Here is a 25,076-nt window from a genome sequence, read left to right as displayed (position 1 = left end):
TCTAAAACAGAACTCATTGTCTTTTCTCTCAAACCTTTTCATTCTCTGAACTTTGATACTATAGTCAAGAGCAGTCATTTAGAACTGTAACCTTGGTGCCATATTAGATCCCTCTCCCCATATATTGAATTCTTTGTCAAATCTTGTAATTTCTAGCTTTACAACATATCTCCTTAATATCCCTTATTCTTCAGTCACATAGATACTAATACAAAATTCAGACTATTATCATCTCTTCCCTGGTCTATGACAACAGTCTTCTAATTGGATTCATTTTTTATTATCTTAGATTTATTGGTAAGAGGGAGGAGGTGGAGGATGGAGCATACAGAAGAGTCAGAGCCATTGACTTATCTGCTGGAACATAGATATAATTTCATAGAGAGAAGCAATTTCCATTACAATTGTACTTAGAGTACCCTGGATCATAAGTGTCCCTTAGAAAGGTTCTGTGTATTGGGTTGCCCATGCTGCTTATGGTCTGAGCTACAGCAAAGGGAAATTACTGATAATTTTGAGTCATGAGATCAGTGACAATTTTTTTTTTTGCAATACTTTGGTTGTTGCTCAGTCATTGAGATGCATCCAACCTTACTTGAACTCCTAGACTTTGTCCATTTTGTTGTCCACTGGGTTTTCTAGATAAAGAAACTGGAGTTATTTGTCATTTTTCTCCAGTATGTTCACATTTTACAGAGTAGGAACTAAATAAGGGTTAATTGACTTGCCCAGGGTCATTCAGTTTGGAAGTATCTGAGGCAGGATTTGAACTAGATCTTTCTGACTCCAGATCCAGTGATCTATCCACTGTGATTGAGAGAAAAGGGCACAGACCAAAGAAATGAAATGCAAAGAAAGAAGAGCTCAAGAAAACACATAGAATTCAGACCCAGAACCATTGGGGGAGGAGAGAAAATTCTATGGAAAGTTGAGGAAGGAGGCAGTTGGCCCCAAGCTGAATTCCGGACTTCTGTTTGAGAGTGGTCTGATCTACACACCACTTCATCTTTTCTCTGGCTAATCTCTTTGAAAGTAGGAAAGTTGTTACCTTTCTCCACCTAACTTGAGCTGAGAAAAGAGAGTCTGGCCCAGAAAAGACTTCATCAGGATTATTGCTGTTTCCTTTAGGGGAAAGTCAGTTTTATTCCTTTTTTGAAGAAACTTACATCAAAGACTTCAATAAGTGATAGAAATTAGAATTAGGGAAGAACCCCCCTCTCCCTCTTCCAGTTTCCCTTTTATTTCCTTCCACCAAGAAAATAAATAGATTCTTTTCAACTAAAAAAGCTGTTCTCAAAAATTTGTAATTAGAGGGAGGAACTGACTCACCATCTGTGAGGCAAAATCCATTAGGCTGCTTAGTGAGGAGAACAGGAAGTAAGGGTGTTCTCTGAAATCAGCTCCCTTCCTTCAAAAACTAATTTCTGGTGTAACATCTTTCTGTGTCCCCTATCATTTACCCTATCATTTCTGTGTCCCCTATTATCTCCCCCAAAATACATTACTTTGCCACCTTGCTGTCCTTGTACTTTGGAGTACTTCCTTATTTTTGAGGCAAATATAAATATTAAAGATATAAAGTGTGGGTTTGGAAGGGGCCAATGAGAGAAGAATAAAAAGATTGCTCCAATACACCAGAAATATTTACTTGCTTGAAATGCAATAGAGAAGTTAAATTATGAGGAGTTATAGAAAGTTATGGATTAAAATAATGCCAAGGTAGTAGGGTCTTTCAGAGTTAGAGATGATTATAAAGTTTGCCATAGGATTAGGATTGGATAAAGGAAGAAATAAAGTTAAAACAAGGGACTGGCAGAATTGGGAGGCATCCAAATAAGGATGAATCAATCAATCAATGAATCTGTAAGCATTTATTACTGTGTACTGAGTCCTGTGATGAACAAGTTTAAGAGGGGTGAAGGTGTTGCATAGGTGGTAAGACAGGAATTTATGCTCAGAGTGTGCAATTGCAGAGTTATTACTAGGTGCCATTGTTGATAGGATTTTGGACTTGGAATCAGGAAAACTTGCCCCCAAATTCTGCATATAACACCATCTATATGACACTGGACAAGTTAACTCCAATAGCCATTGTGAGGATCAAAGGAGATCATCAATGTAAAGAAGTAATTTCAAACCAAAAAAGAGATGTCCTTGCCATTGCCGCTTCTTTGTGGCTGACTCTTTTCACCCTTTTGGGGGTTTTCTTGGAAAATAAGCCAGTATGGTTCGCCATTTCCTCCTTCAGTTCATTTTACAGATGAGGAGACTGAGACAAACAGGGTTAATTGACTTCCCCATCTAAGTGTCTGAAGCTGGATTTGAACTGGGGAAGAGGTATATTCCTGACTCCAGCCCCAGCGCTCTATCAACTGTTTCACCTAGCTGTAATGAACCTGCTAACCCATACTAAAGTGCCGGTGGGCTAAATGGAAAACTTCACATTAGCATTGTCTATGTTCTATTGTATTTTTTATTTCTTTTGTCAATTTCCTAATTGCATTTTGATTTGTTTCTGTATCACTCAGGAGTGTTGCTTACCACAAGTCCATGGCAGTGTGCCCAGGTCTGATGTATTTAGCAAACCTTCGAACTTCTATGTAAATGCCCCTATTATCTCAAAGCTGGGACATTTTCAAGCAATAACTAATGCATGACCATACCTGTGAAGGATTGAAGGGATGTGGAGATGAAGTCACAGGATTTCAGGAAATCAAGGAATGATACCAGGGTATTACAAAAACCATCAACATGAATGAATACTGAAGTTGCCAAACTGTGTTTGTTGTTCAAGAGAACATAATACAATGGAAAGAATATTAAAATTACTAAAAGTCATAGGTATTGGTAATAAACATTTATTAAAAGCCTATGTTCCAGTTACTCTAAGTGCTTCACAAATATCTCATTTGATTCATACATTCTCATGGTAGATTTTGAGGCATTGGTTATAAGACTTTTCTTGCCCATGTCTAAAGTTACTGTCCATCCCAAAGTTTGATTATACACAAAATTTCAACTGAAAATCCTGGGCTTACATATTTTAAAAATAAATGTAAATGGTTAAAGAGAAGTTGAGATTTAGAAATAAATACATTTAAACTTTAAATATCAGTTGTATCACTACTTAAAAATGTATTTAACAAATAAACAATTTCCTATTTTCTGACAAATATAAGTGATTAAAAGACTTTCCTACCATACCTCCCATTTCCCATCTGGTAAACTAAAACTTTCTAAATGGAAACATAATCAAATGATTAGAATGAGAGAAAAGAGCTATAAAAAAGTTAAAAGAATTATAAAAATATACCTTGACAGAACCAATTAGGGTGTGGTTATTCATTTTATAAAGAGATTCACTAGGGAATTTTTAAATAGAAGATTTACCTTGCATCTTGACATTTTGATTTGACATACTAAAATCATATTTTCACACACCCTTTCTGGGAAAAATCCACCACATTAAATAAAGCAAAGCTATCTACCATTGTCCATAGTAGTTGTGATACCAGTAAATGAAATTGACACAAGGTGATTGCAAAAACTTAAAAATCAGGAGGTATAGAAATGATTTTATGTTTTACTATTCATTAACACATTAATTTACTTCCTTTTAGGATGATAGATATAACGATAGTAAGATAAGATACTGGCCAAAGCTACAAAGCCAATAGGTGCCATCTTAACCCAAGAAAGTTCTGAACATGGATTTTTCTCAGTATTGACAGAGCGGGTTTTCATGGGTTTGAGTATTCTCTCCATCTGAGTCAGTATGGCTCTTCTGGCACCATCCCATTTCCTAGGTCCCTGCAGACGGTACTGGTAGGGAGTGCAGGGACCAAAGAAAACCTTCCAGGCTAGTTTGGGATCCCATAGGAAGAGCCACAGAAGGTTGGGTTTCACACCAACTTGGGTGGCAATTTCATCCATGTACTCAATATGATCCACTTGGATTGTATGGCGGGGACTCTTCACATACCTGAAGCGAGAAGAAAAAGTGTGGGTTAATCTCAGTCTGTTTTACTGGAGGATAAGACCTGGGCTGAGCAACAAATACTCCAAAACTTTTTATTTCTGAAATAAATTCCGTCATTCATTGATAGGCTCATGATAACATGAATATTATAAGGGTATGGGATGCACTTAGTGTACATTTTTGTGTGCTAAATGATAGAGCTGTAAAGTTAGATAATAACAGTTCTTGCCCTTAGGCATCTTAAGTTCTAATGGATGAGGCAATCTATAAAAAAGTATCTATGCAGAATTGATGGAAGATAATTTAAGAGAAGAAGGAACAAGCAACTGAATGGACCAAGAAAGACTTTCTGAACAATTTGGGACTTCAGTTGAATCCTACTTTGGAGATGGCCAGTGCAAAGGTATGGAGATAGCATGATGGCATGTTTGATCATAGAAGCATTTTGTGATCCTGGGAAAGTCCCTTAAACAATATGTATGGAAGCCAACTGTTTAGAATTTTGCAAGTGGAGAAAAACCCAGATTGATGAAATTATAGCTTTTGTGGGTATTTGCATATAACAGAATACTATAATGTTATATCTTGAAAAGATCTTGGAGAATATCTCATCTAATACCTTCATATCACATACAAAGACACTGGCTGAGATGAGAAATCTCTTCTCAAGGTCACATAACTAGTAAATGGCAGACTAATTTGCATATAAATTACCAAACATAGAAAAAAACATACTTACTGCTGTAAGCTTCTTGAGGATAATTTTTTTTTTTGGTTAAATGTCCTCTTAAGAAATCCTGAATTTGTGGTCTCTGAGATAATTTTCAACTTTATGATTCTAGGAATCTAAGGTAGAATGTCTATATGATTTTGAGAGATTGGAGAAAGTTGATGGAGTTCTTAGTTCGTCTATAATTCACTAGGGGTGGTTGAAAAGAATGAGGGTGTTAAATTGATTAAGACACCTAAACTTAAATGATGACATGAGGCTAGATTGATTAAACTCATGCCCAGAATTGTGTCCCTATAATTTCTCTTTCTCTCCTTCCAAAAAACCACACTTCAGTAAAAAAAGGTACCTCACCAGTTATACTCAGCTCTGTCATTCAGTGATTTATTATTGTCGATGATACATTCCTGAGGAGGAACATACCAAGAACTCAAGAAACAGCCCTAAGCCTTTTGCCTGGAATATTAAAAGTGACAACAAAACGATTGACTTTATCATTTGGCCCCCAAGAGTTTTTACTACTATTCAGCAAGAGAATATTCTGTTAAAAATATCACTTAGCATGACTTGGACTTCTTTACTCAAGTACCTTCTTTCCTTTAGACCATGTTCATTTTCACAAATAATTGCAATAATAAACTCCTAGAAGTTAGGACCTAACAGTAGCATTGGAGAAAGAAACTATATAATTCCTTTTCGAGTCTAGAGTTTAGACAAAGAGAAATGGGAAAAAGTAATATGGCAGCTAAATGGTGCAGTAGACTGAGTTATAGACTTTTAGTAAGAAAGATCTGAGTTTGCCACAGACACTAACTATATGATTCTGCACAAGTCACTTAGCCTCTGTACATTTCAGTTTCCTCATTTATAAAATAGGAGTGAAAATAGCACCTAGCTTCCAGGGTTTCTATGAGGTTAAAATGAAAGTTTGCAAAATACTTTGTAAACTTCAAAGTAGTATATAAATGCTAGCTACTATTCTTATAAGAAATGAAGAGATGAGTAGGTAGCTGAAGATTCTATGCTTGGGAATCCCATTACCACATATAACTGTTTTTTTCCTTTGGGTAAAGTTTCCTACCGTTTTTCCATAGCTGTCTTTCTCTGTGTGATGTCAGTCATCATATTCTTCATAGAAGGTAATTTGTTCAGCCCTGGGAAATAAAACCTAGATTTTAGTAGGTGGTCAAGGAGATGATAGAATATATCTTACTGAAGAGGACAAAGTGCTCCCAGGTAGAGCCTGGGGATTTAATATGGAAAACATGGTCGTGCTCTCTCCAAGGTTCATCTTCGTACCCTTGAACACTCGTGTAGCCCAGCGACTCTGGAGCTCTGCGATGGGTAGGACAATTCCTAGGGGTTGGATGAGGCCAATGACTGCTAGTGTTGGCTGTTCCAGGTCAGGTGGAAACATAAGCTTATAGAGGGACACCTCATTATTGGTGACTCTGATGAGATCTTCAAGGAAAGGAAAACTAATTTTGTATCCTGTAGCAAAAATGACCACATCGATGTTCTCTTCTTCGGTGTCATCCTCAAAAATGACACCTGTCTCAGTGAATTCCTTTATGTTTGGCTTCACCAAGACTTTACCAGAAATTATGTGATTTGGCAGGTCATCACTGACAGTTGGATGCTGGCTTAAAAATCTGTAGATGAAATAAAAGTCCAAAAAGTGTACATAAGTATCAAAACAATATGTAAGGGAATGTGTAAGGTATACAGAAAACACAGTAAGTTGACAAGTTGGTTTTACTCTTTGCTAAGCTATAATTTGTATCTCTTCCCACCTCTCTCTCCTAACATATTATTACTGTAGATATCATTGCCCTTGTGCCAACAATTTTCAAATGACAAACACAGCTTTAACAAAATCAGATATGAAAGTAAGTAGGTCACATACTTGAATTCATTTTTGTATGCTTCTTATTTTTAAATATAAATTTCTAAAGAATGGAACCAATGCAACTGCTTTGTATTGTCACTCAAGTCTTCATCCTTTAATATCAAATGTCTGAATATTTTCTTCTATTTGACAACCAACCAAGAGAAACAACAACATAATAATAGTAATAATAATACCTATAATTTATATAGTGTTTTAAAGTTTTCAAAATGCTTTATAAATATTATCTCATTTTATCCTCATAACAACCCTAGGCTTCTATTTTATTTCCAGTTTACAGATAATGGAGACAGACTTAGGTGAGGTGACTTGTTCAAGATCTTTTTTGGATGTTAATGTGTTAGTGATCTTTCATAGTTTTATGTTATCTGCAAATTTTGAAAGAACTTTGTCTATTTATTCCTCACAGAAATATAACTTTAGAGGTGGAAGGTAGATCCCTTAGAGCTCTTTGAGGATTTTTACAGATGCATATAGAGCCTTACTTTTGAGTTCAAGAAACCAACTTTAGAAGCACAAGATGGAGAAGGAATGTGTAGGTGTAATTTTGCCTGAAAAAGAATGAATGAACTTCTAATTCAGTAAGAATCAACAATGTGATATGGTAGTCAAAAGGGCTATTGTGATTTTGAGCTCCATTGTGAGGTGTAGCTCAGGAATATTATTCTCATAATATTCTGTCCTCATCAGTCTGTATCCAGAATGCTGCATTCATATCTGGGCAGCACAATTTAATAAGGACATAAGTAACCTGGTGAACTTCTAGAGATGGGAATAGTCTGACCTATCCATACTGGGATGGTAAAGGGTCTTGAGTACAAGCCATAGAAAGATTTTTTCAAAGGAACTGGAAGGAAGACAAGACTTAAAAGGGACACGAAAGCTCTCTTTTAAGTATTTGCAAGAATCTCATGTGGAAAAGGGAATTGAATTGCTCTGGTTGTCCCAAGGGGATAGAATTAGGGCAGGAATTGTGAAGAAGCAAATTTAGGCTTAGTAAAGAAAACTTTCCTAACACATAGATACATCAAAAAGAGGATGCACTGTAGGTTTCCCTTCACTGAAGCTCTTGAAGAAAAAGCTGGATGATCATTTGTTAGGTGTATTATGGTGATTTTGTTTTGGATATGATTATACTAAATGGCTACTGAATTCTTTTCCAGTCTAACATTCTATGATTCCATGAGTTACACTGATGTCATTAAATCTATAGAAATGATGGCATAATAAATTTTATTTTATTTCAGGTTAAGTTATGTTATCGGCCAAAAGCTGGATGTCTAATTTTTTTGCAGAAACAATCTGTTACCACATCTAGTCAACTAGAATTTATCTTTCTGTACAGATTTTTTATGTATGAATACATTGAATAAACCACGTTTAGTCACATAAAATGAATTTCATATGATATCATAATGTATTGTCTAATTTTGCCTTATTTTAGATGAGACCAATCAAAAGGTGAAGAAATATATAATTTAGAAATATCTTTGAAGAAATTTTAACTTTTTGAGAAATAGATCTGGGGATGTTTGTTTTATGAACTTTTCCTCCCATTATAACAAATTTACCCATTAGTAAACATAGATATTAGATAGGAAGTTGGTTGATCTTTCCTTCTCCCTTTTATTGAATAATCTGACTCCTGACTCTTAAATGTGAGCATTCCTGAAGGGAATGTCCAAGGTTCTCTGGGTCTCTCATGTCCCTGGCTATTTGGCTCAATTGGATGAGGAGAAGGAAGGAAATGCACAGAAATAAATTACAAAAATAGGGAGGAAGTGAAGCATGAAGGAAGTGAAGACAGAGGAAATAAATCTACTGGACTAAAGAAAAATATAGTTTAGTGATGAGACCCAAGGGATCCTTGTGAATGAAGGACAGAAGAAGCAGGCTGACAAATTGAAGTTTATTTATGTGTGACCTGACTTTTATAAATGCAATTAGTTGAAAATGGGTAGTGTTGGAAAAGAGAGTAAAAGAAAACTTCTAGAGTTTGATATGCTCTAAGTCAAGTACTGTGCATTAACGAAAAAGAAGTACACACATATACATTCATGTATATACATGTATGTGTTACTGCTGTTCATTCAGTTGTGTCCACTTTACTTAACTCTATCCATGGAGTTTTCTTGGTAAAGATACTGGAGTGGTTTGTCATTTCTTTCTTCAAGGGGTCCCCATTTTATAGATGAAAGAACTGAGGCAAATGGGGGTTAAGTGACTTGCCCAAAGTCACTCAGGTAGTAAGTGTTTGATGCTGGATCTGAACTTAGATCTTCCTGATAACAGAACTAGTGCTCTATTCACTGTACCACCTAGCTGCCCAATATATATATATGTATATATGTATATGTATATATATGTATGTATGTATACTTGAATTGACATATATGGAATACTTTGTAAACCTTAAAGTGCTATATAAATGCCAATTATTATTCTATAAACATATAAACACAAATATATATTCCACATACACACACAAATATAGACATAATCACACATACCTATATGCATCTACACATAAACCCTATGTACCTGTGCTGAGGTTGCAGACCATAGTGGGCATGGTTAAATCTTGAATTCAAGGTCTTCTCCAAATGACTGTTAACTATACTAGAACTTAATATTTTCCAAAGCAAAGTATTGAACCGAGTGAAGAATGAGCTGTCCATTGGGTAGCCATTGTCCCAAACACGATGTAATATCCATGATCCATGTCTCGTGCTAAGGAAGACCTAAGAGAAGTGGGTGGAGAAGTAAGAAACAGAGTATTTTTCATTCATATTTTTCTTCCATTTGTTAAAAACACGATACTGACCCACAGTCCAGAAGCTCATTCCAGATAAGTTCCATAAGATCAACCACCCAAAAAATTTTAGCCTTATTATTCATGTAGGAAAAACCAAGATGAAAAATATTGCCCAGATTCTGATTTTTAGCAGCTGTAAAGTCAGCCTTTAGAGCTCTTCTCTCTCTATTATATGTGTAAGTACACAGATATGTGATATACATATGTATAGATAAAAATATCCATCTTAGACAGATACTGCAAATGGGCAATGAGTTGGGGCCAGAGGTGAACAGAAGAGGAAGCACAGGCAAGATTGTCTTTGGGAAATAAGAAATTTAATTTAGTGACTCTTAAGCTTCTCTATAAAACAAAGGCTGACGTTTTGACTAGTATTCTTCTGGGGTTGCTGAATGGCTAGAATACATGGAACATTTTAAACTTTAAAGAAAAATGGATATCACCCAGATGGTAATGGGAAGGCACATGGTAAGTCTGAATATCCTGTAACACAGGAAATGATAAAGTAAAAGAGCAAAAGAAGTCTTCAAGAAAAGAAGTCCTGCATAAAAAGATGAATTGGTCAGACAAATCTATTAGTGTGTTGGGAACATGCCTCCCCTCTAGTGGAGAATTCATAGGAGGAATCACAAAATCACAGTTTGAGACCTCAGCAGACATTTAGTCTAACCCATTCCCACAGAAGGAACCCCAACTATAACATGCTTGAAAAGAACTTAAATAAAATCCTCTATTTAAAAACCTCCAAGGAAGGGGAACCCACCATCTCTGGAGGAAGTTTGTTCTACTTTTGAATATTACTCATTCTTAGGAAAACATTCCTGGCATCTTGCCTAAATTTGCCTCTTTGCATGTTCCTATATTGCCTCTATAAATTTGACAAATGTGCCATTACTGTTTTTTATAAAACATGGACAAGAGTAATACAGGATGTACTTGTGGTTGAGTTGCAGTTAGCTTTAGTAGAGAGAAAAAACATGTGGATAATAGCTTTAGGTGTGTGAGTATCTTGCCTTTTCTAAGTATAGAGTAGCTCATTGCTACTAGATTGGCTACTAGGTAGTGAATTTAACAAAGTATGAAATAAATAAAAATTACAGTGTTCCTTATTTCTTAGCATTCCTCAGTGCCACTGGCACAGTGGTGGAAAAGGGGGCGGACAAGGCTTCTTAAAACAGTTTCTATATCACCTATGAGAATTAATTTAACTCTTGGCAGTCTAACTGCAAGGTCCTTATCTAGTAAGAAGCAAGTTAACATACTCCTGAGGGAACTGAGTCATATCAGTCTTGACATTCTTAGGATAGATGGAAAGAGAAGGGAAAAACAAGAGGATGAGAAATGGACAAATCTCTTAGATTTTCTTTATTTTATTTTTAAAAAATTATTTTTTTTCAGGTTTTCTCGAGAGAGACACAAAAGTAGGTGGATTTATCAATTGAAAAAACCATGCATGCTAAATATGACAGTTATGAGATTTGCTGAATGCCAGCAATAGTGGAGGGCTCTATTTCAGTAAATTTCTGGAGTCATATGTTTTCATTTGAGGGATAGGAGATTTCTTCAGTGTGGCTACCATCTTCATTGAAAACAGATTGAGAAAAGTCCCTGCTCTAGTAGATGGTCTCCATGATTTTTTCTGGTTAAAAAAAAGCCTCCTGGCTATTTTCTGTTGATGACCCTTTCTAAATTTCCCTACATTGGCCATCAAATACTAGATATATGTTGGCAGATCATTTTAGATCAATAATTCAGTAAACATTTGTTAAGTGCCTAGTATGTACCAGGCACTATGCTAGTATCAATACTACTATTGTAGGAACTCTTCCCCTTGATGCAGGACCTCTGAATTGACTATCTTTTAGAGTTGCAGGGATCACTGGGAGATTTTGACTTGTTGGATCTAGAATTGACTTTTGATTCAGCTTATAATAAATACTAGTCTCATAATCAAAGTCTTTCCTTTTGATAGGACTTGCCAGATTTTGGGATCCTATGACATAACCTTAGAAAATCCTGAGTCACCTTCATACCACTGATTAGGACATTGCAATCCTGAAAAGCTTATTTTATGGATCCAAAGGGCACATTTAGTTAATTAATCCAATGCAGTAGTTGCATGTATTCAAATTTGCACAATTTGAGGTTATAGTTATGCAAAATACAATGACTCCAGTTCAGTAGAAATAGGCAGTGAAAATTCAAATAATGTGACCACTTCAAGGGATTTTAAGTCACATTAATTGGAACCTAGAGTACAATCCACCAACAAGCTATCCAAAGTAAAGGAAAAAAAAAACACAGACCTCTAGAGGCTTTGTCTAAGCTTGTACCAAGATTTAATATTTGTATTTCCAAGAAATAATAAATGATGGATATTCAACATTAAAGAATACAGTAGATTCTTATATTCAGGATTATTAAATTACTTCAATAAGATCTCACTTAACAAAAACTCAAATAAGTAGAACCTAAAAATTATATTTTGCCTTTTTTGCCTTTCTTGAGGAAAAAGAAGCAAATGAAAACAACGCAGAAGAGAATTTAGGTTTATTAAATCAAAAAATTTAGAATAGGAACTGGGAGGAGAAGAGATTCAGCCCAATCTCTCTCACTTTGTAAATATAGATTTGGAGTAGAATAGAAATTGATGTGTAGAATGGGAACCCTGAATGACTACCCCACAAGGTACCAAGTCACCAGAAAAAGACTTATTCTGCTCATTATACACTTAGTTTACCAAAGCAGAAGAGTAAAGACTTGATTTTGAAAAAAAAAATTCTACAAGGATGGAAATAAGGGAAAACAAGGTTTCTTGCTTTTGTTCACTATGGGATTAGCCAGAACCACTCCATTCTAGTTTTAATTCTGGCATTCTAGTTTAGAAGCTTAGTTAATTTGAAGAATAGGAGAAAGTTGAATTGTATGGTAGCAATAGATGAGGGATTCTTAACCAGTCCTTGAATTTCTTTTGTTTGTCTATTTGTCTTTTTGAATGCAGGGCATCCTCAAAATCTTAGTGCAGTAAAATTGTACTAAAACTTTTGAGACATCCTGTATTTGGATAACTGTATTTCAATATAAATGATTTCCTTTGTAATCTTTATTTTATTTTATTCACTGAAAAACTTTATTTTGAGAAGAGAGTCTATGAACTTTATCAGATTTCTAAATGTGATTAAGAACTGCAAAAATTTACATCTGAAACAGATGCTTTGTCTACACAAAGCAAAAAAGAAATATTTGGATATTTGGAAAATCTAGGTCACTGATGTTTTGGGTTTTTACCCAGACATTTGGCTCATTGTGAACACTTATGTCTAACACATAAAGGACCCCCCCCCTTTGGAAAAAGGTTGGGATGATTTGAATCTAATTTTCTAGTGTACAAACCTGTTTTGCTCCACGACTGAGTTCCACTGCAATATCTGCTCCAGAATTCCCAATACCAATGACAATGATTCTCTTTCCTAAAAATTCTTCTGGACTTTTGTACTCCCGGCTGTGGAAATAGTAACCTTTGAACTTTTCAATGCCTGTAAGAAGAGAACAAAGATCAGGATTATGGAATAATTTTCACACTGTTGATTCAGTGTAGGGAAGGCAACCTCATTCTAGGAATTTGAGGCAGGGAAAAGACACAGGGTGGGTGAGGACCTTCATTTGCCCTATTTTTCGTAGGAGATAAATGGTACCAGGGTACATGCTGTGACTTCACACCTCATCTAGGCAAAGGAAAGAGATTGGATGGACTGAAGAGGAATATCTGTTCATCTAAAAGGTACTCCCAGTAACACAGCCTGTCAAACACAGATCTTCCTTGGATGCCATCCAAGAATGTTAATTATGGAGAGAGCGGAATGATATCATTTCAAAGCCACTTCAGTCATTACTGTCTTGCAAAGGACTAGGACTGAACAAACTCATAAAGTAGCATAAGTTCGACTTCATGTTTTCCTATTTCCCTTCCTAGGACCATCTTCCCTTGCCAAGGTATCTCCCTCTTTCCCTATGTAACAATTTCCCTATGTAAAAATTACCCTCGTTGTTCCTAGCAGCCCAGAATTTCCCAAAACAGTATTCCCCAGGTTTTCCCCAAACAGAGTCTAGCTTGGCCCCCTCTTCTTGTTTTCATTTTTTAAGCATTACCTATTGGGGATCTTTTTTTCAGGGAGCTATTCCCAGCCAGCTGAAAGGTTGGAAAGGATCTGAGAGACCAACTTATGCTAAGGTAACTAGAAAGCCACCATGTTGTTATTCGATAGAGGAATGGTTTTGTGGTCACAAAGACCTGGTTTCAAGTTCTACATCTGACACATACAGGGCTTTGTGACTTTGGGGAGTAAAAATCTCTCAATGTCCTGGACAGCTCTCTGAAACAATCACTTCAGGGGTCCTGCTTCTGATAAACTGGAGGAGGTAGGGATATAAACCTGGTACCTGAGTGTTTTTGTTATGGAGTAACTGGAGTTGTTATTGAGAGTGAAAAAGTCAGGACTGGGATTATACTTTGAGAGAATGAGTCTTCAATAAGAAAGAGAAAGATGAGCCTGGAAGCTGACAAGAGTTGGTGTTTCTATTTGATGGGGATAGGGGAGAAGGGATCCCAGGAGGGATCCTTAGAATGAATATTATTTAGTAATGAGTTTGCTCTTTCCTCAATTATTTCTATACCACTTTAATCTCTCTTTCCTTCCCTTTCTATTTGCTCTTAAATTAATGGTATATATGCCATCTCCTCAACCCCTCTGGAGAACATATATAAATTACACAAGAAGTCTTCCTGACTTCAAGCCCAATATCTTATCCATTACACCACCAAGATATCTTTAGTTAATTGGAAAGTTCTTTTCTTTTTTACCTTCACTTTCTTAGAGACCCACCTGGGAAAGACTCAAGAGGGAAGTTGGGATCAGTATGATGGCCACTGCAAACCAGAATCCCATCGAAGACAAAGGACTCCTGTTTCTCATCAGTCTCCACAACCACATCCCATTGACCAGAAGAAGAAAAATCTGGGCGTTTCCTTACACTTTGCACCTTGGACTGAGAATAAAAGAACAATTACATAGTTGAAGGAATCTTAGAGGCCAGCTAGTCCCACTCCTTCATTTTGTAGATGAGAGAAGTGAGCACATGAGGGTTGTGACTTGCCTAAGATTAGAGTGTGAGACATGATGGAGATGAGTCTTTAACCATCATTGTCAAAATTAACACTTTCTTCTGTTCCATGGTTGTTGTTGTTCAGTTGATTTAGTCATATATGACTCTCCATGATCCCATTTGGGGTTTTCTTGGCAAAGATACTGTAGTGGCTTGCCATTTCTTTCTTTAGCTCATTTTATGGATGAAGAAATGGAGGCAGAGTTAAATGACTTTCCCTGGGTCACACAACCAGTAAACCAGAATTAAACTCAGGACTTACTGATTCTAGGCTTGGTGCTCTATCCATTGTCACCTGGTTGCTCATTCTATTCTGCTTTCTAAGGGTATTTACAACTGAATTGGGAAAACCTGGGTTAATATATCTATTTCAATGTTGGTCTTTGCAAATCCATCTTGTTTGCTCAAAATGTGGCTTCCTATTTTCAGAATCTATATGTCCTTGGTTTATTCTCTTGTTTGTCTTTTGTCTACTTTACTGTTCTTCTTTAACACTTTTATTGTATTTACCTCCAGGTGGAAGGGTGATAGATTCAGAGAGCAGCCTGAAACACACGTACATGCACACACACACATACACACACAGCTAATGTGAGAATTTGTTTTGCTTGAATTTACACTTTGTGAGGGCTTGTGTTTTTTCTTGTTTTCTCAGTGAGGGAAGGGGAAAAGAGAATTAATAACTGAAAATGAAATCAAGTTTAATTAAAAAAGAAAAAACAATTAAGGAAGTCAAAAGAGATGAAACAAAACTCATTTAACTTTATTTTACTATATACAAGTTCGTAGCTATGTTGTATGTTGGCGTTGGAGGTCTAGCAAGCCAAGTACAATCACTATATTCAGGTGCAACCTTTCTCCAAATCCTGAATTTGGATTACTGGTTCCATCTAATAAATCACAGCTCATATCTGAGACAAAACTTCAATCTAAATTCTCAATAGAGACTTTCAATGAGTTTATTTTCAAAGTATTCTGCAGGCTCAATAGGAAAAAGCCAACAAAATTCTAATAAACTTTAAACTAAAGTGTTTACTAGAAGAGATGTGTGAAATACTTGATGAATGAGTTAGGCTATAAGAACTGTTCTGAATGAAAATAATAATTCTCATTTCTAGGTTTTTAAGTTTTATAAAGGTCACCCCTCACACCAGCTACAATTTTGAAAGGGCTGTGGAAAAACAGGAACATTTATTCACTTAGTGGAGTGGAGGGGTCTAGCCATTCTGAAAAACAATATAGATTTATGCCTCAAATATTATTAATTTGTCCCTTAGATTCAGTGATAACACAACTAAACCTACACAAGAAAGTGATCAAATAGACCCATATTAAAAACAAACAAATATGGCTGTTTTTGTTTATTATTATGGTAAAGAACTGGAAATTAAGGGGGTGCTCATAAATTGGAGAGTCCCTGAACAAGTTGCAGTATATGCACGTAATATAATATTCTTGTGCCATTAAGAAATGACTAAAATGATAGTTTCAGAGAACCCTGGGAAGACTTCTACAAATTGATCCTAAGTGAAGTGAGAACTCCAAATAAAGTTTATTGAAAAACAATAATATTCTCAAGAGAAGAAACTTTGAAATACTTAAGAACTGTGTTTCATGAAATAACCAACCATGGGTTTGGGAATAATGAAGAATGCCCTCTTGACTACTTGAAAAACAATTAACTACTTGTTAACTACAAAGTAAATTAACTACTTGAAAGAGAAGGAGATAATATACTCAAGGTGCAGAATAAGACATTGATATTTTTTGAATACTAATTTGGATATCAATGTGAGAATTTGTTTTGCTTGGCTGTGTATATTTCTTACAAGCATTTCTTTTTTCCTTTTCAATGTGGGGTAGAGGGAATTAAGAATTAGAGAAGTGCTAGAAATAGGGTTGTCAAAAATTAGAAGAGTCATTGAAACATTTAAAAAAGGTACAGAAGAGAAAAGAAGGAAGGCAGATAGACAAGGAGGATAGTTTTGAAAGTTACATGTTGTGACTGCATGTATAATCTTACTTGCCTTCTCAATTAGAGGGGAAGGTGAGAGAGAATTTGGAACTCAAAATGGTAAAAAAAAATAAAGGTTAAAAATTATTACATGTAATTGAAAAAGTAATAAATGAAAAAAGTTACATGTTGAATTTCTTATGTACTAAAAACTTAAAGTAAGCTACCCATGATAGAGATTAGTGATTTCACGTACAATTATCATTTTATGTTCTACTTTGAATAAGAAAAGCCTTACTTTATTTTTAAGTCCAGAATATAAAGTCCACTTTATATTTAAGTCCAGAATAAAAAAATAAATTTAAAAGAAGATATATTCATGGAGATAAATCCAGTAATCAAAACTGTATTGGAGTGGCAAGAGGGAAACATGATGGAGAAAATTTGAGTGAAGAAAAACAGAAGCAGAAACAGAAATGATATTATCTTTGGAATATGCCAAAGAGCACCTGGGCAGAACGAGAAAATCGATATGGAGTTTGGCAAATAAATCACATCTTGTCCTGCATTTATAGGGGATTTCAAATATCCAGATTTGAATTTCTTCCTTTCAGGCAGCTTTGAGGCAAAAGTACTTAGTGAAATCCACTTTTCTCTTACATTCTTCCACAACCCTAATTGGCCATGACAGAAAGTTGGGAAATAAAGTTACCTCCTCATTAAAATGCACTGATCCTCCCCAAGGCTATTCAACAAAACTTTCAAGTACATTCTTTCATTTCATACAGTTTTTTTTTTTAAATTCGGATTTACCTTAAAGCGGATATATTTCAGGAGGTCAAAGTGTCTAGCATACATCCAGAAGTATTCCATGACTTTGGAGTTGTGCATGTAGTTGGGAAAATGGTCTGGGATGGGAAAGTCACTGTAACACATCATCTCCTTGGATGTATTGATGGTCAAAGACCTGTAGATACTGGGCAGTTTCTCGGCAGTATTTTTCTGAAAGAAATTCCCTAGTTAGTATACTTTATAATTAATATAGAAGCCAAACTAAACTACATATATATGGGAGACAGGAGGAATTTTAGTTATAATTGAAGTGAGTAGCATCTCCTTCTTATTTTAATAATAATAAGGTTATTTTTAATAACAATAGCTGAAATTTATATAATACTTAGGATGTGTCCAAGCATGCCACTAGGTGGCACAGTGGATAAAGCATTGGCCTGGAAGTGGGGAGATTCATCTTCCTGAGTTCAAATCTGCCTTTAGACATTTACTAGGTGTGTGACACTGGGCAAGTCGGTAACTTCATTTTGTCTTAGTTTCCTCATCTGGAAAATGAGTTGGAGAAGGAAATGGCAAAAAGTACTCCAGTATCTTTGCCAAGGAAACCCCAACTAGGGCCATGAAGATTGGACATGACTGAAGACCACTGAACAATTTTTTAACATTAGATCCAGAGTTCTACCCACTTACTACTGCTGCTGCTACTACTACTACTACTACTACTACTACTAGCTAACAGTACTATATCACATGATTTGCCAAATATTTTACAATTTTTATTGTATTTAATCTCACAATGACTCTATGAGTTAGATCTATTTTGCAGATGAGGAAACTGAGGCTTAGAAATGTTAAGTGACTGGCATTTCCTGTCACATATCTCCTCTCAATCTTCTACATGTAACTGCTTACATTTTCTCTTCATAAACATAAAGAAGAAAAATGGTAGGTCCAAAGTACTGTACATAGATCTTCACTTTTCCATTCTCTTGGAAGATGCTCTTAGTATTGGTATTTTTCAAAAATTGCTAAACCATAAACAAATCCTGGATCATACCCATCACCTTCTAATTGGATCCCTCTATACTGAGTTGAAGACTTTGCTTAATATAGATTCAGTATTTCCTATAAGAGGCTGGTCCAACTGTTCCTCCAGAAAAAAGTGAATTAAAATGGAGGGGTAACTAGGAAGCTCCAGGTTAAGATTAGGAGTCTATAAATATTACTGCTTCCTATAATTTTAGTAAGTGTAGTTTAAAATTATAGGCCAATTAGCATTTCATCAGGGGAAGGGTCCTTAGAGATTATATAGCTCAACAATAGCTGAACTATTATTTGGATCAATCTTATCAACCAATGGAAAAAATTCCAAAATTCTTATAGTTCTAAGCAATTCAGCATATTAAAAAAAGCTTTCCAATACCTTTATTCATCTAGATTACTTGATTAATTAATAATAGGAATGAATGACAAGAAAAATGAATGGTAATAAAAAAGATTAATTTTTTTACTCTTGTACTTTCTCTTGCATGAAAACTTTCCCAAGTAGATTTCTCCCCAGTAAAGTGCGTTCCATTCTAAGAGATAGCAGCCTGTACTATTCTGTCACAAACATATTTATGCGCTGCCTTAAAATTATTCTCTGGCTGTTCCCATGCTTATGTTCTGACTTCCCAACTAGACAGTAAACTTTTCAAGGGAAGGAATGGCTCTCCCACTTCTTTTATGTTTCCTACCTTCTAGCATAGTTTATTCTTGGTCAGTAATGAAAATATTGAGTGAATGCCTCCTGAGTGAGTGCTCAGGAATTCTCTTACATTTTGTCATTATTTTTTCTTTTCGTACTTAAATTGCACAAGTATATTCTATATTTTGTACTTTGCCTGAATCACCAAATTCTAGACCTGGAAGTAGCCTGGGAGACACATAGTACAATTGTCTCATTTTATAGACAGGAAGCAAAGGCTTATGAGGGAAGAACAAGAAACTCTGAGACCATCTTTAGGGGGTGGAGCCAGAATTTGGAATTTTTGCAAGAGGAAAAGCATTGCAAAGGAGACACCAAAGGCAGGTTTTGAGGAAAGAGTGGTTGTAATTCCTGAGGGGAGAAATAAATCGGAAGATATCATTAAGTTGTCTGCCTACCTACTCCCACAGGAAATGGGTGTTTGTTTGATAGCTTCCATTTTAAAGGAATTATTCTTGAAGATTAAGTAGTAAGTATAATCTAGGGTAAGTTTACCTCCTATCCCTCTCTCCTTTCATTTGACTTTCAAGAAGCCTAATTACTGTGTAAAGGATAGTGGGTGGAGTGGTAACCCATTTAGCAAACTGATTTATAGATGCTTTGGGAAAGGTGCTAAAATAATAACAATAATTAGTAATAATATTAACTTTTATATAGAGCTCATTTATCCTGAAAGATGCCAAACAACAAAAAACCCCCAAACTTTAGAGTATTATTTTAGATCTGAAAGGGAATTTAGGGATCATTTACATCTGGGGATTAACTTAAGTCTTTGATTTTACATAAAAGTAAACTGAAGCACCATAGAGGCATAATAATTTGTCAAAGTCACAAAGGTAGGCTCCCCCCTCTTTTTTGAAATTGAGTAGCAGCTGAGGGGGGGACAAATGTAATGCAAATCTCATAGACTTAGCATGAAGTGAAATTTAATATCAGAGCAGGAATGCTATTTCCCTGACTCGTAGATTTTTGAAATTTAGGCCTTTAGAGGGTGTAGAGTCAACAGTCCATCTAGAAAAGTGACTTCTTCCCCCACCCCTACTTAGAACTATTTTCTAAGCTGGGAGAGAAGTTCTTAGGTCCTTTCAGAGCCATTCTGGCTCCAAGGGCACCATTTACCCATTCTTTGTGCCTAGGGAATATAAAAAGCTTGGGAAGACATACAAAAAAGTCTCAAAGATTCAGGGATTACTACTTCACTTGCCTAATAGTAGCCCTAACTCCTCTCCTAGGATGAAGGCTGCTGAGAGGAGAATATCCAGTCTGGGGGAAGAATTTTATCTTCTCTATCTCCCTCAGGGAATTGTGATCTCTTCCCTCCCTGAAAGAGAGAACCGCCATATTTTCATCTTGATCCCAACACCCAACCCAAAGCTCTTGGGGCCATATTAAAGTCTAAGGAAGCAAGAAAAGGCAAAATTGTAGGTGAATGAAAAGTTCCAATGGGAAAAGGAAGATACATCCTTACAACCAGTAGTCATGTCCCTTATCTTCATGGCTTCCTTCTCAATGAACTGGCAGAGGATAATGGAAGGGGTGGAGAACCTGTCCCAGATTGATGCTGGTCCCTAAATGTCCCTTTCCCCCAAAGAGCAAGACTTACTCTGAGTCTACGAAGCTTACCCACACCTTTTTCTTCAGACAATAATAATAGAAATTGGTATTTATATAGCTTCAAGGTTTAAACTTCTTATCTGGAATATTGCCTATCCCAGGAAAGTCTTGGTGGCTCACTGTAGTTCTAGTTCTAGCAACCTTATACAACTTGTTATTCTAGGAGAACTCAGATGTTTAAAAGATCATGCCTAGACTTCCCAGAGGTTGGACTCTCAGAACCAACTTGACTTTAGGAGTGTTGGGAGATCTATGAAATTATACTTGTTCCCCCATGGGAAACCTTATTCCCCCACTATTCTTGCCAGTTTATTATCAGCCCTACCTAGCCAGATCTCCACCAGTACATGTGCCCTTCCCCATGTATGACTGAAAATCTGTTACCCTAAAAAAGAACTACATATACCAAGAGCCCATCGACTTCCTGCCATTCCTGTAGACAGGGGATAAATGGCGTGCACTTTGGAGACTCCCTCTCTCTGATGTAGAATCAGCATTGATGGTGGTGAGTGGAGTTGACTAAAAAATGGCTAACCAGCCATGGGCACATGGTTTTTATTTTGTATCTTCTTTATTCCTTGATTTCTAATGATCATTAATAAATCTCTTAAAATATAATATTATTATTGAGATTTAATTTTAACTTTTACACCCAACACCAAGGAATCCATCCTTAGAACTTCAGGCTATGTAGAAAAGGACAAGAAATCTTGAAAAATAAGGGAATTAAACTATATAGAAAGAATTATAGTTAGGACAAATAACAATTTTGGTATGGTTTTCCATTGCTGTTCAATTGTATCTGACTCTTTATGATACCATTTGGGATTTTTTTGGGAAAGGTACTAGAGTGGCTTGCCATTTCCTTCTCAATTTACAGATGAGAAACTGAGACAAATAATTAATTAATTAATGAGGCACACTAATTAAGTGAGTTGCCCCAGTCACACAGCTGGGAAGAGTCTGAGGCTGGATTTGAACTTGAGAAGATGAATCTTCCTGACTCCAGGCCTGGCACTCTATCCATTTTACCACCTAGCTGTCACTAATTGGTCAGTAGCAGTATACATATGCAAGTGATTCTACTGATATTAGGTTGACTAAGAACACATGGTCTTACCTAGATTAAGATGAATTGAGCTGGTTTCTCTCCATTCCCACTTTTATTAATTATCTGTTAGTGGAGTGATGGATTTCATGTACTACACAAGTTTTTTTGTTCTTCTTGTGTTTTTTTTATTATGTATTTTTAAATGGATATTTCATTAGGGAAGTAAGGAAAAGTTATAGCTCTTAACATACACATTTCATTAGCAATTAGAGATACTGTAGGGGCTGTTAGTGTGGAGAAGTCAAGTGTTTCAAGGATCATTCAAGTCCAGGATTGAAACAGAATTAATTCCACTAAAGCTCAAAGGAGAGTGTGGTCAAGAGTAAAAAAAAAAAAAGAAAACCTGCCAGGAACTTAACAGTTTCTGAAATATAGCCTAATGTGGTGAAAATTTATTAGTAGAAACACCAAATAAGGGAAACACGGCCAGAGTTAACTATAAACATCAATAAAAAGGTCTCTGAGCTAATAATAGGTTTATTGAGAGGTGGCCAATTTCACAAGAAAGCTAGACTCTAGTCAATGCCAAGACCAAAGACCCTGAGCTTCAGGAGATAGCCCTTTTTTATATACAGCAATCTTATGACATTGTCATAAGACAAAATGAATACAAAATTTTTCACATGGACAGATCATGCAAGTGCTGAATAAGTTGGAAAGTGCAAAAAAAATAATCGCGTGGTAACTGCATATTTATTATTATTATTGATCTTTCCAAAACCTTTTTAGTAAAGAATTAGGATCTAATGTTTATGTCTACTGACATTTAGGTGTCAGCAGTTAGATGAATGACATTTGCACCTGAGAGTGGGCCTCTACCTCCTTTTTGTGATGACTTCGCAACAGGGTGTGGTGAGCTTGGTTGACACTTTAGGGTTACAGGATTAAGGTCAGAATGCTTGTCAGCAAGATTTGATACCACCTTTAAACTATTTTTCTTAGTTATTGTTTATAATTCATATAAAGCTAATTATATTATTTGTGTTATTATCATAAAGTTAATGCTATTATAATGATAAAAGGGGTTTAGGGATTTCACACTCACACTAATTAATCCTCAGAAAAGGAAGATCTCTTAAATGATGTTGTGGTTGGAAGATTTTCTATTGTTTGTCCTATAGTTCAGTGTAAGCTTATTAATATTGGAAGAATAGCAAATATACCAATAAGATAAAGCTGTTAGCCCTTTCTGAGGAGAAAAATATTTGGGTAAGACCACACAAATATTGGTGTACTGAAGGATGGAAAAAAGTTATTTCAATGAAACTTTTTGTTTTTATTCAAGGCTATATCAAATTTCTTATCAGAAGTCCAGATACCCTTTAAAATCCAGATGCTTTCATACTTTGGAGAGTGCAGTCAGAGGGAAATAATTATCCAAGATAAGTAATGAATAGCAGTAGATTAAAATTATTTAAAATAACAAATTAACAATAAATACTTTATAATAATAAATTAATTTAATTATTAGATTTTAGACTGATTAAATTATTTCCCCAAGTTTCCATCATCATTATAAATGTGTTTTTAGTTATATTAGTTAATAGTTATTTTGGTTGTCAGAAATTGTATTTTTCATTCTTAAAAAATATAATTGGGTGGAAACATGTGCCTAGGTTTTTTTTCATGCTACCCTTTTCTTCACTTATCCAGGCCCTTCCACATTGCTCTATGAATACTGCATTTGCAAAGAATGAGCAAATAAAATCCAGAATGGGACCTCGAGGTCCAGAATGAGCAACTCATTTTAAGGCTGAATTGCAAAATCTATTCTTTTTTTTTTTAATTCCAGTAAAATCTCCAGATATGGGTCCTTGGCTCTTTTTGTTGACCTTAAATTTACATCTCTACTTTAGTTCTTTTCAGTATGAACCATGAAGCTTGTGAATTTAAATTTTTTTTATAATTATATTTCAATACAATTGGTTTCCTTTGTAAACCTATGTGGTTCATTTTATGCATTAAAATATTATTCTAAGAAGAGAGCCATAGAATTTACCAGACCACCAAAGGGGTCTATGCAACAAGATAGATTAAGAACCCTAGACTTTAGGGTCTCTTTGGTTCTGGCTCTTCTCATTGGTCTTTATACTTTCATAGATTTAGAACTGCAAGAGATCTCAGTAGTCAACCAGTCTGACCCCTTTCTTTTGGAGATTAAGAAACTAAGGCCCAGGGAGATTGACTTGTCTAAATTTCCATAGGTTGGAAGAACAGCAAGAATACAAGAGCAAAGATGGGCAAAGATTGGAGGACCGAAGACAGCAAAAAAGGTAATTTTTTTTAAACCAATAAAACTCATTTTTTAATTCAAGGTTAAACCAAATCTCTTATTGGAAGAATTCCAGGTGAGCCTGTGAAATCTAGATGCTTTCACACTTTAGAGAGAACTGAGCCTTAGAGAGTAGCAAAGCCTAAATTTTGAACCTATGGTCTTCTGATTCCAAATCCAGCACTCTTTGGTGGTGTGACATACAATTTTGTTTTGTTTTTATCCTCATTAATGACCTCTGATCACTTTAATCTTGATTATGTTTCCTCCTCTATGGACTTTGAAGTATAGCTCTGACATTGTAAACTCTGGCCCATGCCTAGGAAAAACCTGGTTGTTTCAATCACTGCTTATGGTAGCCGACCTGACTGTGGACTAAAGACTTTGAGGAAACAAATAACTTTCTAAAGATTGTAGAGTAATAGATTTCATTCTTGAATGGATCTTAGAAGACATCTAGTTCAAATTCTTTGTCTTGAAGATTAGGAAACCCACAAAAAGAGAGATGAAGCAGCCCATTTAAGGTTATTTAGATACCTAGTTGGAGAGGTGGGACTTTATCCCAGGTCCTTTCAATCCAAGTTGAATTCTCTTTCCACTACACCTCACTAGCCTGACAAATCAAAACCTAAACCCTGCAGGAAATAGAGTTTTTCTCCCTTGTGCAAAATGGAAACAACTTTAAAAATCTTGAGAAATCAAGCTCACTTGGAATTTCCAGAGTCCTCCAATATCATCATTCCTTTCAAAGCAAGTGGGCTCCAGGTCTTCATCCAAGCAGCACTTGATAGCCCCTAGGCCACAGACTCCAGCTCCAATCACAGCAATCCTCTTCTTGGCCATGATCTCTTCCCTGACTAGCTGGAAGAAAGAGTTGAGAGCACCAATGACGTTTTAAAACAGAAGCTAGATGTTCAGGAATACTACAAGCCTGGCTGATTGACACTCTATTAAATTAGAAATTTCCTTTCCCCCCGGTTTTTTCCTCTT

The 25,076-nt window shown here is 35.7% G+C and overlaps 1 protein-coding gene across 1 annotated transcript in view; it reads right to left on the bottom strand.

Moving 5' to 3' along the window:
* Positions 1-3,551: 3,551 nt before the first annotated feature.
* Positions 3,552-25,076, bottom strand: part of LOC100017133 (flavin-containing monooxygenase 5-like) — a 30,387-nt gene continuing 8,862 nt past the window's right edge. Inside the window, exons 2-9 of the mRNA XM_007480688.3 lie at positions 24,795-24,947; positions 17,364-17,552; positions 14,317-14,479; positions 12,827-12,969; positions 9,160-9,359; positions 6,009-6,361; positions 5,791-5,863; positions 3,552-3,982 (exon numbers count right to left, since the gene is read on the bottom strand). Coding sequence (XP_007480750.1) covers positions 3,607-3,982; positions 5,791-5,863; positions 6,009-6,361; positions 9,160-9,359; positions 12,827-12,969; positions 14,317-14,479; positions 17,364-17,552; positions 24,795-24,947 — 1,650 coding nt within the window. The 3' untranslated portion in view covers positions 3,552-3,606. The remainder of the gene's footprint in view (positions 3,983-5,790; positions 5,864-6,008; positions 6,362-9,159; positions 9,360-12,826; positions 12,970-14,316; positions 14,480-17,363; positions 17,553-24,794; positions 24,948-25,076) is intronic.

This window comes from Monodelphis domestica, chromosome 2, assembly GCF_027887165.1.
Source record: "Monodelphis domestica isolate mMonDom1 chromosome 2, mMonDom1.pri, whole genome shotgun sequence".
NCBI classification, from domain to species: domain Eukaryota; kingdom Metazoa; phylum Chordata; class Mammalia; order Didelphimorphia; family Didelphidae; genus Monodelphis; species Monodelphis domestica.
The sequence above is the reverse complement of the archived record's forward strand: the minus strand, read 5'-3'. Positions and strand labels throughout refer to the sequence as shown.